Raw genomic sequence first — 15,540 nt, 5'->3', positions numbered from 1 at the left:
GAGTGATTTAAGGTCCAGGAGGGGGTGAGTGAGGCAATCCAAGCTATGGCTCAGGAGGAACGAGAGGAAGGGGGTTGCAATTGCCCGGCCAAGGGTAATGAAACCCTTACTTAGAATGGTCGCTGTGGAAATTGGGAAGGAGGAAATAGATGGGAGAGGCTTTGGGGAGTTCACTAAATGGCGCCTGGCTGCAGATTGCTCATGCCTCTTCTCACTCTGCTTGACCCTCATTCCGCGCCTTGCTCTGACCGTAAAACTGTATGAGGCCTCCCTTAACAACCAGACTTCTACTTCCTGGAAATATTCTCACCCGCATCAGGTAAGGCTTCATTTGCAATAACCATGAAGGGCACCCTAAAGAACAATTCTTGATGCTCCAGATGAGGACCTGATATTCCTCATCTACACTTCTATTGTAATTCTGCTTTCTGACCTTTAGGGAAAGTTTCCCCTTTGTTCTTAGGACCCCGCTCTGGGAAAATAGGAACCCAAAGAAACACAGCGTTTCTGGAGCTTTTGGCTGCTTGTACAGAGTGGAAATCAAGATAACAAAAGTAAATGTGTTCAAATGACTCCCAAGTTGTTCCTTTGTTCCATCACTCTGCTTTAAGAGCATCTGAGAGCTGTGCAGTATGAATATTACATATTTAGGGAAAAGGATTTTAACAATAGAATTTTTAAAACTCAATTATGAGAAATTCAAGAAAAGCAGTCACCAAAATAATTGGATTGATAATTCAGTTGTTAAACAAAAATCTAGGTACTATATTAGTCATTTCATTTTTAAAGGCCAGAAAAGCAGGAAGTATTATGCAGTTTATGTTTCTCTCTTTCCCCTTTGGTGGATAGTGGCTGAAATGAGCCGAAGTTACCAGCATGTGACAATGGGAAGCGATTCCCTTCCATGCCAAGTCTTTCTCTGGGTATTTCGCCATTGTTATTTCCAGGTGGTCCCTTTCTGCATGGTGGCACAGGTGGCAGGCACTGGGCATGCCTGGAAGGAGCGGGAGTGCTCTGGGACAACTGCACCTACAATGCAATGGTGCAAATACCAGCAGCAATGGTGCCAGGGTGCACCTGCCGCAGTACCAGGTGCAGTGGTGCCAGGGTGCACCTGCCGCAGTACCAGGTGCAGTGGTGCCAGGGTGCACCTGCCGCGGTACCAGGTGCAGTGGTGCCAGGGTGCACCGCCGCAGTACCAGGTGCCAGGGTGCAGGACTTGTGAATAAGCTGTACCCCCTCACATAGGTCGAGCCATCTGCACAGCGCTTACCGTAGGTGGCGGAATGTAAGCGCTAGTAGACAGTTGTGGCTCTGTGTTATTTAGGGAAGAATGGCAAGGGGGAGAGTGTGTATTGTTTATCACAGTTATAATTTTTAAGACCTTTCTAACACAGATGTGGAGCCAATGGGTAGGGAGGACCAAGAATGCCAGCTATAGCTGCATACTGCTTCTAAACACTGTCCCCGCGTAACTTTACTTGACTGTTGATGTACTTTCTAATGCTCAGTTCCAATATGAAGTAATTAAGAACATATTTGGAGTGTCCAAGGTCTACAGCTATGGAATCAGGACTCAATCCAAATTAGAACCAGGCGTGTGCAAACGTGAGTGTTGGCTGTTGCCCACCTAGCCTGCTTTTGGCTTGGCTGAGGGCATTGGCCTCCTTCTGTAGGAAACACTAGTGCACAGCAAGAGAGGTATTCAAAGTATCCTTAAAGCAAAGTAGTCTGGGAGGAGGACTTTTCCAGAGCAGTATAACAAAATAATATATAAAAAAATATATTTAAATTTATATACATATATATGAGTTTGCATAATTTGATATGGTGTTTTAAATCACAATAAGAAAAGCATCTGGCATTAAATGCACAGAAGTCAGCCGCTTTTTGAGGAGGGTAGAATAAATTAAAGTCATGCATTCTGTTCAGAAAGAAAGAAGAAAAGAAGGAAGGAAGAAGGAAGGAAGGGAGGGAGAAAAGAAGAAAGGAAGGGGGGAGGGAGGAGGAAAGGAGGGAGGGAGGGAAAAAAGGAAAGAGGAAAGGAGGAAGGAAGGAAGGAGGGAAAGGGAAAGGTCAGTTCTTAAGTGCCCACACCACTTATAAGGAATGACTGGGAAGACACCTACTTTCAGAGATAAGCATTTTATTTTTACTTTTTCCCTTGGGGGAAAGGATGATTTAAAAGACAGAACAGCGCTGTGCTGTGCTCTGAATTCCAGGAGACACACACTCCTGTGAGCTCCCTAGGTCCAGAACCACATGCGCTTCCTTCCTGGAAAGACAGGTTTCTAAGGTGGTGTCTGCTCTGCGGCCGAGGGATGGCTGCCTTGCCTCTCTGTTGTTGCTAATGAAAAATAAGAGACAAAGAAATAAAAGAACTAAACAGACTGCCTTCTTGGGAAAGTATTCAAGTAGAATCAAGACCAAAAGGACTAGGGTAGGGTCAACCAATCACAGTCACCAAGATTTGGCTCCCAGCGACATGAAGGTTGGTTAAGGGTCAGAGGGACACCAAGGTGGCAGTGATGGGATCTAACAGGGAGCGCTGCCCTTGACTGGCAGGAAGGCAAGGCCAAAAGAGAAAAAAAAATCAGCAACAGAAGTCAACTTCTTGGAAGGGTGAGATTGTCATCATCTGAGCGGGGCAAGAAATGTTGGTAGTGTTGGTCACTGTGTGTAAGGACAGACGGTAACTGGGCGGCGCTAGCGTGAAGACGTTCCCTGGGGACACAAAGAAGCTTCACCTTCGAAGACTGTGACTAGGGACTGGCCTTGAAGCTGGAGGGGTGTTAGGAGACAATGGCTGTGAGTCTCTCGTTTGGGGACACCTGGCCCTTCACACTTCAATCCAGTCAGTCATTGTAGCCTCTTAACAGGATGGCTATGTAGTCCAGACTGCCCTCCAACTCAGCTTCTTGCCTCTGCCTCCCAAATGTTTGGATTATAGCAGTGATAAAGTATTTTAACTTATCTATATTTAAGAAATCAAGTGTAAAGGTCTATATCTAATGGTAGGGTGTGTATGGATGGGTTCCCGGGGATCCAAAAACTCCCTGATACCACAGTAGCTTCCAAGACAGGGTCTCCACTTGTTACCCAACTGAACCCAAGACCATAAAATAATTAAGATCCAGTGAGGAGAGTCTTTAAGATAGAAAAATTAAGGCCCATGAATAGGACAAATTTTCGCTTCATAAAATCAAAGCCTTTTAGCATAGCTTGCGGACATAATACTGTACTTACATCAAGAGCCACAGACTGCTTGGCCCAGGACTTCTTCACTTGATCGTACATAATTGTGTTGTTGATGCCAAGGCCACAAAAGATGACAAAAGCCTAGGACACAGAAAGCCTGTTAATTAGAAACCATAATAACTCACAGACAAAATCTAATATGAAAGCCGCGGGCCACCAGAGACAGTTCTGAAAATATAATTTTATTGTGCTCAGAGGTGGGCCTCAGGGAAATGTGCATTACAGTTCTTAATTACTATTGTCATGTAAGAGCTTTACAGTTCACATTGCACACGAGGAAAAAAATCATTACTTCAGTGACACCGTGAAGAAATAATGTCACACGTTTGGAACCACACGATGTGTTTAAATGTGATCTTAATTTATGTGGGCAGTAGGCTGGTTTTAATTATTCTATTTTATTTAACCAGGAACAGCCCCTTTCAATAGCAAGGTTACAAAATAGTTTGGCCAAGAAAGTAAGAAAAAGAAAAAGCCATAAGCAGAGAGAGCTAAGGGCAAGGAGACTGACTTGGAATCAGCGGCTAGCACAAAGATGCCAGGAGGCAGGATACTGCTACACTCGGTGGGCGGACTTCAGCACAAAGATGCCAGGAGGCAGGATACTGCTACACTCGGTGGGCGGACTTCAGCACAAAGATGCCAGGAGGCAGGATACCGCTGCACTCGGTGGGCGGACTCCGGCCCAGTCCATGAGAAAGCACAGCACAGCTGACCTCTTCTGCTGTGACACAGGGAACCGAGCCTTGTGGACTAAAGGACACGGGGAACATACACCTGGCAGCGCCGGCTAAGGGTCTCATGACTGGACACATGGGAACAAGACAGGGGTGGTACTATCAGACAGACTCGGAGGGGATTCAGTTCTGCAATGAGACTAAGACAGAGCGATCCAAGGCCACAAGCTAATCCGATGAGCGGAAGCACAATCAGATTTTGCCTTGTGTTTATATAGTCTTTAAATCTTCCTCTTTGCTGGTACCCCGTTTAACTACATTAGAGAGATTAATGTTTACCCTAACAAATGCGGGCAAGGAAACGGCTGGCAATTTGGTCCTGGCCCTTGGCTTTTAAGTCTATTTGCTCACCTCAAAAAGCCGCTGGTCTGCATCATCAAAAGGTTTCCCGTCGAGTCTGTTCAGCACTTGAGCGACCCCTGTTGAGGGAAAGTGGAGACAGTGGTCAGTGTGAGTACTGGGCACTGTGTCACTGGGAGAGAACAGGCCGCAGCTAATTCTATGTATAGCTTTAGCACACTCATTCAACCCGCCTCCACGCTGGAGGTGTGATGCAGTTGGCAAGTATATTCGAATATGTACACACTGTTTTACATATATCACTGAATCTATTTATCTCTGTATATAATATATAATTACCCCCCCACATGCTTTGGTGTTTGGGAGGGGCACTGTGGCAGAGTGATCAGGAACCTGGATTTAGGTAGATCCTTAGTTCCAATACCAACTGTGTGACCTTGATCAGTGATGAACTTCCTCATCTGTGCAAAAAGAGTTAAAACACGAACTACCTCAAAGGATTATGAAGATGTGAAATAAGTCTTAAATTTTCAACATGCACACTCAAGACATACAACATGATATTATGGGACACACATAGATCAAAGCAAAGTTAGTTCTGCTACCTGCTACCAATGGCGCACACACTCAACAGTCTCAGTTTATGAGGGCTTCCTCTTTCCAAATACATTCCTGGCATTCTACCAGAAGTGTTGGTGTTTCACTTCCAAAAACAACAACAACAAAAAGACAAAACAACAATGCTCTAACTGAAAACCTCAGTGTGCTTCCATTTAGCAGAAATATGCAAAAAAAAAAAAATAGCTATGATTCGCTGGGCGGTGGTGGCGCACGCCTTTAATCCTAGCACTCAGGAGGAGAGACAGGTGGATCTCTGAGTTGGAGGCCAGCCTGGTCTACAAAGTGAGTTCCAGCAAGGTCAGGGCTACACGGAGAAACCCTGTCTCAAAAAAGAAAAAAAAAAAAAAAAGAAAAAAAGAACTCTGATTCTAAAGTGAGCCTGTATTTTTTTAAAGTACCTAACTTCCCCTGGTGAACTGACCAGATTCTCAGCAACATATAACTAAATGAAAAGTCCTTAGCATATAAGAAGAAAACTATAGCTGGACTTTGGAGTAATAGCAACGTTTATCATTAAGATTGAAATATAGGATTATATGTGAGGTCGCTATTCGGTTAACATACAATTTGTCTTCTATGGACATTTTCTCTCCTTTAAATATGGATATATCTAAAACTTTATATATGATGTAAACTAATTCCCCATTTGTATTCAGGCTTAGCGTCTAAGATCCTAGAATATTCTTTATGCTTAATAACCTACTAATGTGTTTGTACAAGCTAAGCAGTCCAGCGGGAAAGACGTCCCCCAGAAATGCAAGACTTGGGTTACAGGTGTATCTCAGTTGTCCAGTGTTTGCCTCGTGAGCAGGAAGGGCCACCTGAACTGAGGGTGATGACGCACACCTGTGAGCTCAGCACTCAGACTGCAGAGCCAGGAAGACCAAGAGTTCCAGGAACACATAAAGCTCTGCCTCCCCCCCAATCTGACCTCGACAACTCCCAGGGCACTAAGTCCTTGGTTAGGCAGTACTATCTTTGTGCTTAGCCAGTAATCTTAGGGTGTAGTAGAGAGAAGCAAGGTTGTATGCTATGTACCAAATACATCCATCACCTTATGTCTCCTAGGAGAAAAAAATCACATTTTCATTGTATTTTCATAGTTTTAAGTAAATCTCTCTCCTTCATGATTGCTTAAGCTTAATCATAAACTGTTTGTTTGCCTGCATGTCTGTATTGCCTCTGGTATTTTTCTGATTGAGTTGTTTAGTTTTGTTGGTTTGGGTTTAGTTTTTATTTATTTATTTTTGAGGCAGGGTCTCCTATAGTCCCAGGATGGCCTTGAACTCACTGGGTGGTTGAGGATGACTTTGGTCTCTTCCTGCCTCTCTCACCAAAGTGCTGGTTTCAGCTATGTGCCGTTGTGCCAGGTCCCAACTCTTTTCCTAGGTACAGGGAGGGAGAAAGATGTCGGAAGCTGCTTTTGCCTGGTTTCCTTACTGTGGGGGAAAGTGTCTCTTTAGAGACGTGCCAGCAAAGTTATGTGTCCAGATGTGTCCAACACCTCTGCACCCACACTACGTGTGAAAGCTCAGACATGGACATAGACATGCTCGGAAAGTTAGGACTCCTCAAGTTTAATCTTGATCTCTTATTAACTCTAAGTTTGTGGCTGGTTCAGTCTCTCCTCTCCTCCCTCTCTTTCTCTCTCTCTCTCTCTCTCTCTCTCTCTCTCTCTCTCCCCAATTCCGTCTCTTTTCTTCAGTGTCTGCCATGTAACAAAGTTCAGAAGGTAGGCTCTGAGAGCCTTTCCAGCTTTGGAATTTACTAGAGCTTTGAGCTCAGTAGATAGTTGTTCCTATTCTAATGGATGCCCATTCGTTAGTAGTCTGTGCTTATGAAATTGTAGAAGAGTATGGAGACAGAGCTTGGTACGTTCTGGGGAGCCAGAGGAGGGATGGTTGTTATGAGCCCCAGGCTAGCCAGAGGTCAGAGGCAACGTGTGTGTGTGTGCGCGTGCACACACACACACACACACACGCACACTCTCTCTCTCTCTCTCTCTCTCTCTCTCTCGCACACACACACACATGCACTCTCTCTCTCTCACACACACACACACACACACTCACACACACATACACACGCATAACGGGGGACACATAAAACTATACGGGCCTGGTTTCCGTTTTAAAGAAAGGTTGCCCCACAAAGAATCACATGGGTAATGTCTTACCAATTATTTGGTGGTTGCTGTTCCAGATAGGGACACAGAGAACAGATCTTATGTGAAAACCAGATATCTGGTCGGCCTAGGGTAGAAAAAAGAAGCTAGTTGTCATTAACTATTAACTACCCGTGGAAAAGTTATTTCTAATCACAGCACCATAACATTTTTTGAGACAGGATCTGGTGCTACCCAGTCTAGCCTTGAACTCACCGTTTTCTCACCTTAGCCTTCCAGAACAGAATGCCACAGCATCCATTATACCTAATCTTTTAATAAACACACTTACTTACTCTTTTTATTATGTCACAACGAGCAGCACAAGAAAATCGAATTCAAATGGAATCAATTTGTTGAATAAACCAAACAATGGAAAATTGGCCTGACTTGCCCAGTCCCTGCAACCATAGAGAAACGGGCCACAGTTGTGGTACCAGACAAGTATTCTGCAGTGGATTCTGGGTAATTAATACATTTTAATTAGACCAGTAGTCAGTGTTTAATCTTTGACTGGGCATACCCATTGGTAAGAATGTTTGAACCTACAAGGAAATGTTTTATAAACACATTAGTTTTTTTTTTTTTTTCTGAGAAGACAGGGTTTCTCTGTGTAGCTTTGGAGCCTGTCCTGGAATTCATTCTGTAGACCAGGCTGGCCTTGAACTCACAGAGAACAACCCACCTCTGCCTCCTAAGTACTGGGATTAAAGACATCTGCCACTACTGCCTGGTGCACAGTAACTTTTAATACTACATGTTTTAAGATTTCTTTTTATTATTTTAAGTTATGTGTAAGTCTCTCGGTGTGGGTGTGGGAATGTGTGTGTGAGTGTGGGTGTCACATCCCGAGCTGGAGTTATAGGCAGTTGTGTGGCACCTGACGTGGTTTTGGGGACCTGAACTTGGGTCCTCTGAATAACAGTGCCCTTCACTGCCCGGCTGTCTCTCCAACCCAATACTACGTAGTTTGAATCTTGCTAAGTTGTTATGAATGTTGTAAAATCCCATAACAAAAATTTAAAAACAGAAATTGTCTTTCTCTTCCTTTATCCTGGTCTCTCTCTCTCTCTCTCTCTCTCTCTCTCTCTCTCTCTCTCCTCTCCTCTCCTGGCCTGTTCAGTCTGCCATACTTGTTCAGTCTACTGCTTTTTCTCCCTGCTTGGAGTCTTCCAGATGCCTCTAGCTGTGCTCTCTCTCATACATACAGTAATAACTTACTCTTAACCATACCATGGAGGGGTCATACATCTGGTGCCAAACCCCTTAGTTTTCATGGTGGGTATACATAGGACGTTTAGGAGGGGTGAAAGGGAAGGGGAAATGGTATAAGTATATTACAATCTTGAATATTGTTTAAGTTACTTAAAAACTAAAAAGAGGCCGGGCGGTGGTGGCGCACGCCTTTAATCCCAGCACTCGGGAGGCAGAGGCAGGCGGATCTCTGGGAGTTCGAGGTCAGCCTGGTCTACAGAGCTAGTTCCAGGACAGGCACCAAAGCTACAGAGAAACCCTGTCTCGAAAAACCAAAAAAAAAAAAAAAAAAAAAAAAAGATAATGCAAAGTGAGCAAGCCAGTAAGCCGTCTTCCTCCATGGCCTTTGCTTCATTTCCTGCTACAGGTTCCTACTTGGAATTAATGTCAGACTTCCTTTCAGGGTGTATNAAAAAAAAAAGAAAGAAAAAAAAAGAGAATTCCAGATGCAAAATAAACAAACTAGAACAAAAAGCAAAAGCATAAACCATCCATCCAGTATACCTTCCCACAGACAGTTATTAATGCCTGCCATGTGCATTGCCGGGTATTGGGGAGATAAAAATGAACTCAGTCGCTATCCTTGAAGAACTCCGTCTACTAAAGACAGAAATAAAGATGAGATATGTGTCCAAGCAGGCAATGTTCGGAGCACAGTATTTGAAAAAGCTCCAAAAGGACCACAGAGAAATCAAAAATAGCTTTAGACCCTTTAAAAACAAATCTCCGACGATGGCCATGAAGATAACATTTATTGGCTGCTCACCGTGTGCCAGCTCTCCCTTCAGCACTTCCCCGTGAATTATTTTATACACTTTCCGTACCAATGAGGTAGGTACTGTTATCATCTGTGCTTATCAGATAAAGCTTAGAAAGATTAACTGCCTTGAATGGAAGAGCCCGGCTCCCAGGAGGCCAGACAATAACAAACACATCCATCAAAGTTATCTTTCGAAAGAACAGAATGGCTTTCTCCCTCTCCCTGAGGGTAGCATCAGAATGAAGACAGCAACAGCAAGCAGGAAGAAGAGGCAGCCAGACTGAGGGAGGCTTCCTGGGTATAACCTATGTGTTGGCAGCCCCAGCCGCTCTAGAATAATCGGGCCCACTTTATTTGGCCAAGGAAGGTGTCACACAGCACTCGACAGACAGTGGTAGTCCGAGCCAGTACAGAACATCAGGTATGCTAGTCTCCCTGTTCTGGGACCACAGAAACCCTTATCTAGTCTCTCCCATAAATCCCAGGTAGCTGAGGGGTGCCTCACATCCAGAGTGCACAATTGGAAAGGAACATTCAGAGAGACTGAAGAGCTCTGGGAGTCCAGGGGTGAGAAAAACAAACCTTTCTCTGGCTGCTTGCCAGAAAGAGAAATTTGTTCACCCATCGCTTTCAAAGCATTATCTTCACCACCAATATTTCTTTATTCTGGGCATAAGAGCTCCCCCATCCATACGGATGAGGACATGGAGATGTTTGGCTTGGGTAAAGGTGGACAATGGGGAACTTGGGAAATGAGACCCCGGAACTGAGACGACAAAAGAGCGCAAGAGCATTGTGCGGATAAAATCGCCAGGTCGGAAGCTGTCCAGAAACATAAAAAACGAAGACTTGAGGAAGGGAAACTGGGAGGACGCACCACCTATGACTCAAAGGGACAGGGACGGGACAGGACTCCTGAGCCTATGATCTTAACCCAAGACTTTACGATGCTTCTAAAACGTAAATGTATTGCTACAGTCTTCTTGGAAATTGATTTATTAATGTGTACCTGGCACATAAGAAAGTGTAAGTAACCTCCGACTTATTGATTCCATGTATAATACCATATGTCTTATGGTAACTGTCAAAATTATGCACAAAAACTTCCATGTAAGAGTACGAACCACAGAATTATATATCATAATGCTGTGTCAGAAATGGCATTAATATTCAGCAGTCAGTTAACTAAATCATAGCACATCCAACAATGGCATGTTATGCATCTGATTAAAGTCGTGCTACAGAATGTATCTGGACATGGAAAACATTTCCTCTATTAAGTGATAATTGTGCATGCATCTGTGGGTATGCAAACACGTATATACACTGACAAATCCTTCAAAAGCCATAGTCACAATGATTCCCTCTCAATTGCTTACCGCTGACAGTTTAAAAGTGACCAATCTAGTTCCTAAATTTTAAATAAGGGCTGTGAATTACTTGTACATAAGAAAAAATTAAAATAGAACAAACCACAGGAGCAACGATGTTCAATAGCATCGAGTGATCAAGCAGGATAAGAGTTCAATTTCTCAACACGTGGGTTAATTAAAGGCAGACACGGGGAGGAGATGAAGGGGTGGGATCAGGAATAACAGCCAAGTGTAGCAGAGGAAGGTCAGAGGAAGCTGTGTTGTGTTAGAGTCTTTAATCTGCTGAACCCTGGAGGAGCCGTGAGACAAGAGAGAAGGTTGTGTCTTTACATTTCTCTCACAGTGGTTCAACAAAGAGGTTCTCCACAGCTAAGTGATCAGTGAATGGATGTGTGGTGTGTGTGCATGCGTGGTGTGTGTGTGTGTGTGTGTGCAATGTGTGTGCATGCGGCGTGTATATGTGTGTGTGCGGTGTGTATGTGGTGTATATGGGTGTGCATGCAGTGTGTGTGTGTGTGCGGTGTGTGTGTGTTTGTGTGATTATCACTTTTCATGATTTTCATAAAATGAAAGAGAAGACAACAAAGAAAGGAGGGAGGTACCAGAGTATGAAGAGAGCATTTTTGATTTAAGATCATTAAGACATTTCTCTCTCTGCTGTTAGTAGTAAAATAATGTTTATGGGAAGTCGTACTAGTCTGGGTTAGTTGATGGAGGATAGAAACTTGGTATCAATGCCAACTTGCCACAAATTAGAATCACCTGAATGGGGAGACTCACCTGAAGAGTTTGTTCTGATTTGATTTGTCCTGATTGTGGGCAGCACCTCCCAGTAGAAGCCCAGATTAAAAAACAATATTTCAGAAAGAAGCCTGTCTAGCCCTTTGCTGGCTTGGCCTTCCTCTTGCCCCTGAGTTGATTTATTCCTGCTGCTGCTGATTCTTTCACATACAGTAGAATCAGCATTCCCAAGCTTCCCTGGTGGAAGAGGGAGCATAGACTACCCAGACATTTTCTGGGCTTCCAGCACTAGACTGGGACTATTGCCTTAAGGACTGAGTAACTGCAGGTCCCCCCAGAGAGACTCAGCTATTCTGGGACTGCTCTGAGTACTGAGGCAGCCAGAGCTAACAACTGAGTAAGGGTTCTCAGCATCTCAGGAGTAATTTGACTAGCATTGTTTAAAGATCACTTAATAAATTATATATATATAATAAATTATATATATATTCATCTCCTTGTTTGGAGGTAGCATATCAGATATCCTGCACATCAGATATTTCATTACGATTCATAACAGTAACAGAATTACAGTGAGGAAGTGGTAATGACGTAATTTTCTGGTTGGGGGTCATCACAACATAGGAACTGTATAAAAGGGTCACAGCGTTAGGAAGGTTGAGAACCACTGCTCTAGAGAACCCAACTAAACATATTCAGATTTTGACACCACAATTGATTCTGTCTTTGTGTTTTTGTTGTTTATAATTTGTTTTACGAGAATACGTGTGAATGTTTTAACGTATGTAGAGTATTTTTACAATGCAGATATTATTAACACTAAAGGAAATGCCTGTGAAAACATTCCCACCTTGTTGTTCTACAGGCTTCCTGCCTAATTATCCTGTTTTAAAATGCGCACCATTGGAGTCCCTGAAATTAGGCTATATGAAATGAAGCAGCTTTCCTAGCAGGTTACAGTCTGAATAAATATACTCTATCAGGGTGCCCGGTACCAGCCAATTAAAAACCTGTCCACTTAAAGCTTTGCCTACTCCTGTCCCCAAGGGACATTTCCAACAGACCCAATTAAACATGGTTGATGGTTTAGTTCCAGGATCCTTCAAAACAGACCTGTTATATTTTCCAACCCTCTTAAGGCAGGCAGCGGAAGTGCAATCGGAACTGGTAACGGTGTGTTGCTATACCTTAACCTGTCATGTGTTTCCTTTCCCTGTTCAGCATTATTCCCAGCTTCACGTGCTGGTGAGACCTGGTTCTCATCCTAAGACTAGAAGGGAGATCCGGGGCTCAGTCAGTCACTTCGCTTCCCTGCAAAAGGGAGAGAATCTATTTTTTTCCACCCTGCATATCAGATTAATTCTAATATTTTCTAGAGTACCACCTACAAATGATTCCTTAAATTGTTAACAACACAAAAGAAAAACTCAACCAACTAAGCAAACAAACAAAACCAGAGACAAAAAAAAAAAAAAAATCCCATTCTTTGTGTTAAGTGAGGTCTAGGTAGCCTGGCTGATTCTTTGTGTTAGGGGAGGGCTAGGTAACCTGTCTGATTCTTTGACCTGTGGGGCTCATATTTGATTTCACCACCCCCTCTACTCCCACCCATTTTCTAGCTTGCTGTCATAGTAACCCATGTCCTCCTAGACTCCCCACGCCTTACTATCAGGATTCTCGTGTCCACTCTCCAATCTTCCTGACCAAATCCTGCTTTTGAGAAAATATCTGAAATAGTTTGTAGAGGGAATGAGTGGCTGGCAGAGGAGAGCCGGAAGCGTGTGCACGCAGCCAGATTCACAGAGCTCCACCCATTAACAGTTTCAGCTTTGCCGGTTCCTTTTCGCTAGAAGCCTAACTGACAGGGCAGAGGGCGTTCCAGAGAAGAGAGAATGCGTTGTCCTGCCAGGCTGGCACTCAGGAGCGCTCCTCCACAACGGTCTGACAGCCAAAATGGGCTCTAATGCTCTCAGGCAGAGGACCTCGGAGACTGGGCCCCCGTTATCTTTAAGTGCTACATGACAAGGGCAAGGACTTTCGAGTTGTCTGTAGCAGGCTTTTAAAAAGCAGAACTTCACAGAGAAAAATTGCACGGGACGGAAGGGGGAGGCTTAGGGTCAGATCCGGGTCATGAGCTTCTGTATTAACTCTGTAACTGGGTGTCTGTCATGGCAGAGGGCATCTGAGTGATGGTGGGCTTCCTGCCACCCCCGGGTTTATGACAAATGCAGAAACCATCAAGCCAGTTCTTGCATGAAGCCCACCTCTGTTTCTAGTTATTTTCTGCTCTTCCCATTACTTAAAGAACCCTTCCTATTTAAATCATGAGTCTATCACTCATTCTTACTGTAGGCAGAAAACCAACTCCAGACTGGATAGCTCTGGAAACTCTTCCTGTAGCTATTCAGTTGGAAGAAAATACTAAAATAAGCAATAAAAATATGAACCTAGATTAAATGATGGCTGCTGTTCTGTTAGTGTATTGTGCCGGTGTCTTTTAAAAAAAAAATCTAGTGTGAGGGGGCTGGAGAGATGGCTCAGAGGGTAAGAGCACTGGCTTCTCTTCCAGAGGTCCTGAGTTCAATTCCCAGCAACCACATGGTGGTTCACAACAATCTGTAATGAGACCTGGTGCCTTCCTTGCCAGCAGTACATTGTATGCTTAATAAATAAATAAACCTTTAAAAAAAATCTAGTGTGAAAAGAAGGGCAAAAAGCATCATAGATGATGTTCTAGAGGGAAGCCCATCTCAAGAGTTGAATTCAGAAGCATGACGCCAAACAAACGTGAGGCTAAAATACTGTGGTTAGAATCATACCTTTGGTCTGCTATTGGTGTTCTATATGGGGTAAATAGATAGCTGCTCATGTCTCCCCAGGGAAAGTTAGCATAATAAAGAGAGAAAGAGCAAAAGCAAATTATATATTAGAAAAGGCTAAGATTATTTGGAAAATCTAACAAGGTAAGAAGGGCAAGGAATATCAGAAGAACTGCCGTCTGAGGAGAGACCAGCACAAAGGCCTAAGGTGGATGTGTGAGTGGCAAGTGGATGTGTGAGAACAAGGCGACCAGTGTATTTCGAGCCACATTTGTAAGGACTCGGGGTGGACAGTGGTGCACCAGATCATGCAGGGAACTACAGACCTCTGAAATAACAGCATTTGGCTTTTCCTCTTAAAACTAAGGAGCCTGTGAAAAGCTGTGATGTGAATTCCAATGTAAATGTAGCTGGCTATCTTGAGGAGGATAAAGTACAGAGTTTAGAGGGCAGACGGAAGCCGAGTCAGAGCAGGAGGCCAGGGTTATGAAATCGCCTGGAGATGATGGTAGCTTGGACTGCCATTCTGAATGAGCGACAGCTAAGTGGTGAGAAGGGACCAGGCAGCCCTCTTCTGAACCAGTTGTCCAGCAGGAGTGAAAGGCAGCTTCGTGCCTGTGAAATCCCTCATGTAAGCATTAGGAAGAACTGAATTACCTTAGGAAAGACAGAGAGACACCGGTATGGGGGAAGAAGATTGAAAGCTTTGTACATGCTGCATCTGAGGTGTTTATTAGAGAACAATGTATATATCTCAAGATACTCTTGCAAATATAATTCTATAAGAACTTCTTCGTGTCTTGCATTTATTTCTTATGGATATTTTTTTCTTGCCAGGGCAAATAAGTTGCTTTATGGGGCAGGGGAGTTTTGTATAGATTCATTTTGTGTAGTCTTTAAAATACTTGCCTGATACCACCTCCTTCCCAGCTCTGTGAAGATCCTGTCTATCTCTTTCCCCTTGAACGAGGAGAGGTCCATGAATATGACAGTTGCTTCCTTAGCAAAACCAATGGGACAATCATCTTGAGGTTGTGTGACGTTTTTCTTGACATCATCTTAGCTTCTGTTTCAGCTGTTTGGAGTGAGTACTTCCTTTGGGGATTGAGCTGAGAGGGCCACCTTCAAGACTGGAGGGCCACCCCTCAGAGCCCGTGGACATCCCTGACCACCACCAGTAGGTGAAGGGAGAGATTTACTCAACAGGCAAGGAACTCCATTCTGCCAACAATCTGGTCAGCATGCTAATGCCAATGCCATCTGGCTAGCACCTTGACTTCAGCCTGGGGAGACCCTGAACAGAGGAGAGCCCAGAGGTGCCGTTCCCAGGTCACCAGGAGCTGAATTATGGGAAGTGGGAGTTCTTAGTTACCGAGCCAAGGTGATTCTTTATACAGCAGCAGAAAATTGATTGTGACAGGGTAAGACGCTTCCTCAATCTTATATTCTTGATGAGGTCATGTCAAGTTCAACTAGAATTTGATCTCCTTGATGGAGAAGCCCATGGAAAACT

The 15,540-nt window shown here is 43.9% G+C and overlaps 1 protein-coding gene across 1 annotated transcript in view; it reads right to left on the bottom strand.

Moving 5' to 3' along the window:
- Positions 1-15,540, bottom strand: part of Pde11a (phosphodiesterase 11A) — a 254,575-nt gene that overhangs the window by 114,417 nt on the left and 124,618 nt on the right. The window contains exons 7-9 of the mRNA XM_050119857.1: positions 7,093-7,168; positions 4,347-4,414; positions 3,247-3,339 (exon numbers count right to left, since the gene is read on the bottom strand). Coding sequence (XP_049975814.1) covers positions 3,247-3,339; positions 4,347-4,414; positions 7,093-7,168 — 237 coding nt within the window. The remainder of the gene's footprint in view (positions 1-3,246; positions 3,340-4,346; positions 4,415-7,092; positions 7,169-15,540) is intronic.

This window comes from Alexandromys fortis, unplaced genomic scaffold, assembly GCF_014885135.2.
Source record: "Alexandromys fortis isolate MF-2015 unplaced genomic scaffold, M_Fortis_MF-2015_v1.1 scaffold_8_1_9099942, whole genome shotgun sequence".
In the NCBI taxonomy this organism is placed as follows: domain Eukaryota; kingdom Metazoa; phylum Chordata; class Mammalia; order Rodentia; family Cricetidae; genus Alexandromys; species Alexandromys fortis.
The sequence above is the reverse complement of the archived record's forward strand: the minus strand, read 5'-3'. Positions and strand labels throughout refer to the sequence as shown.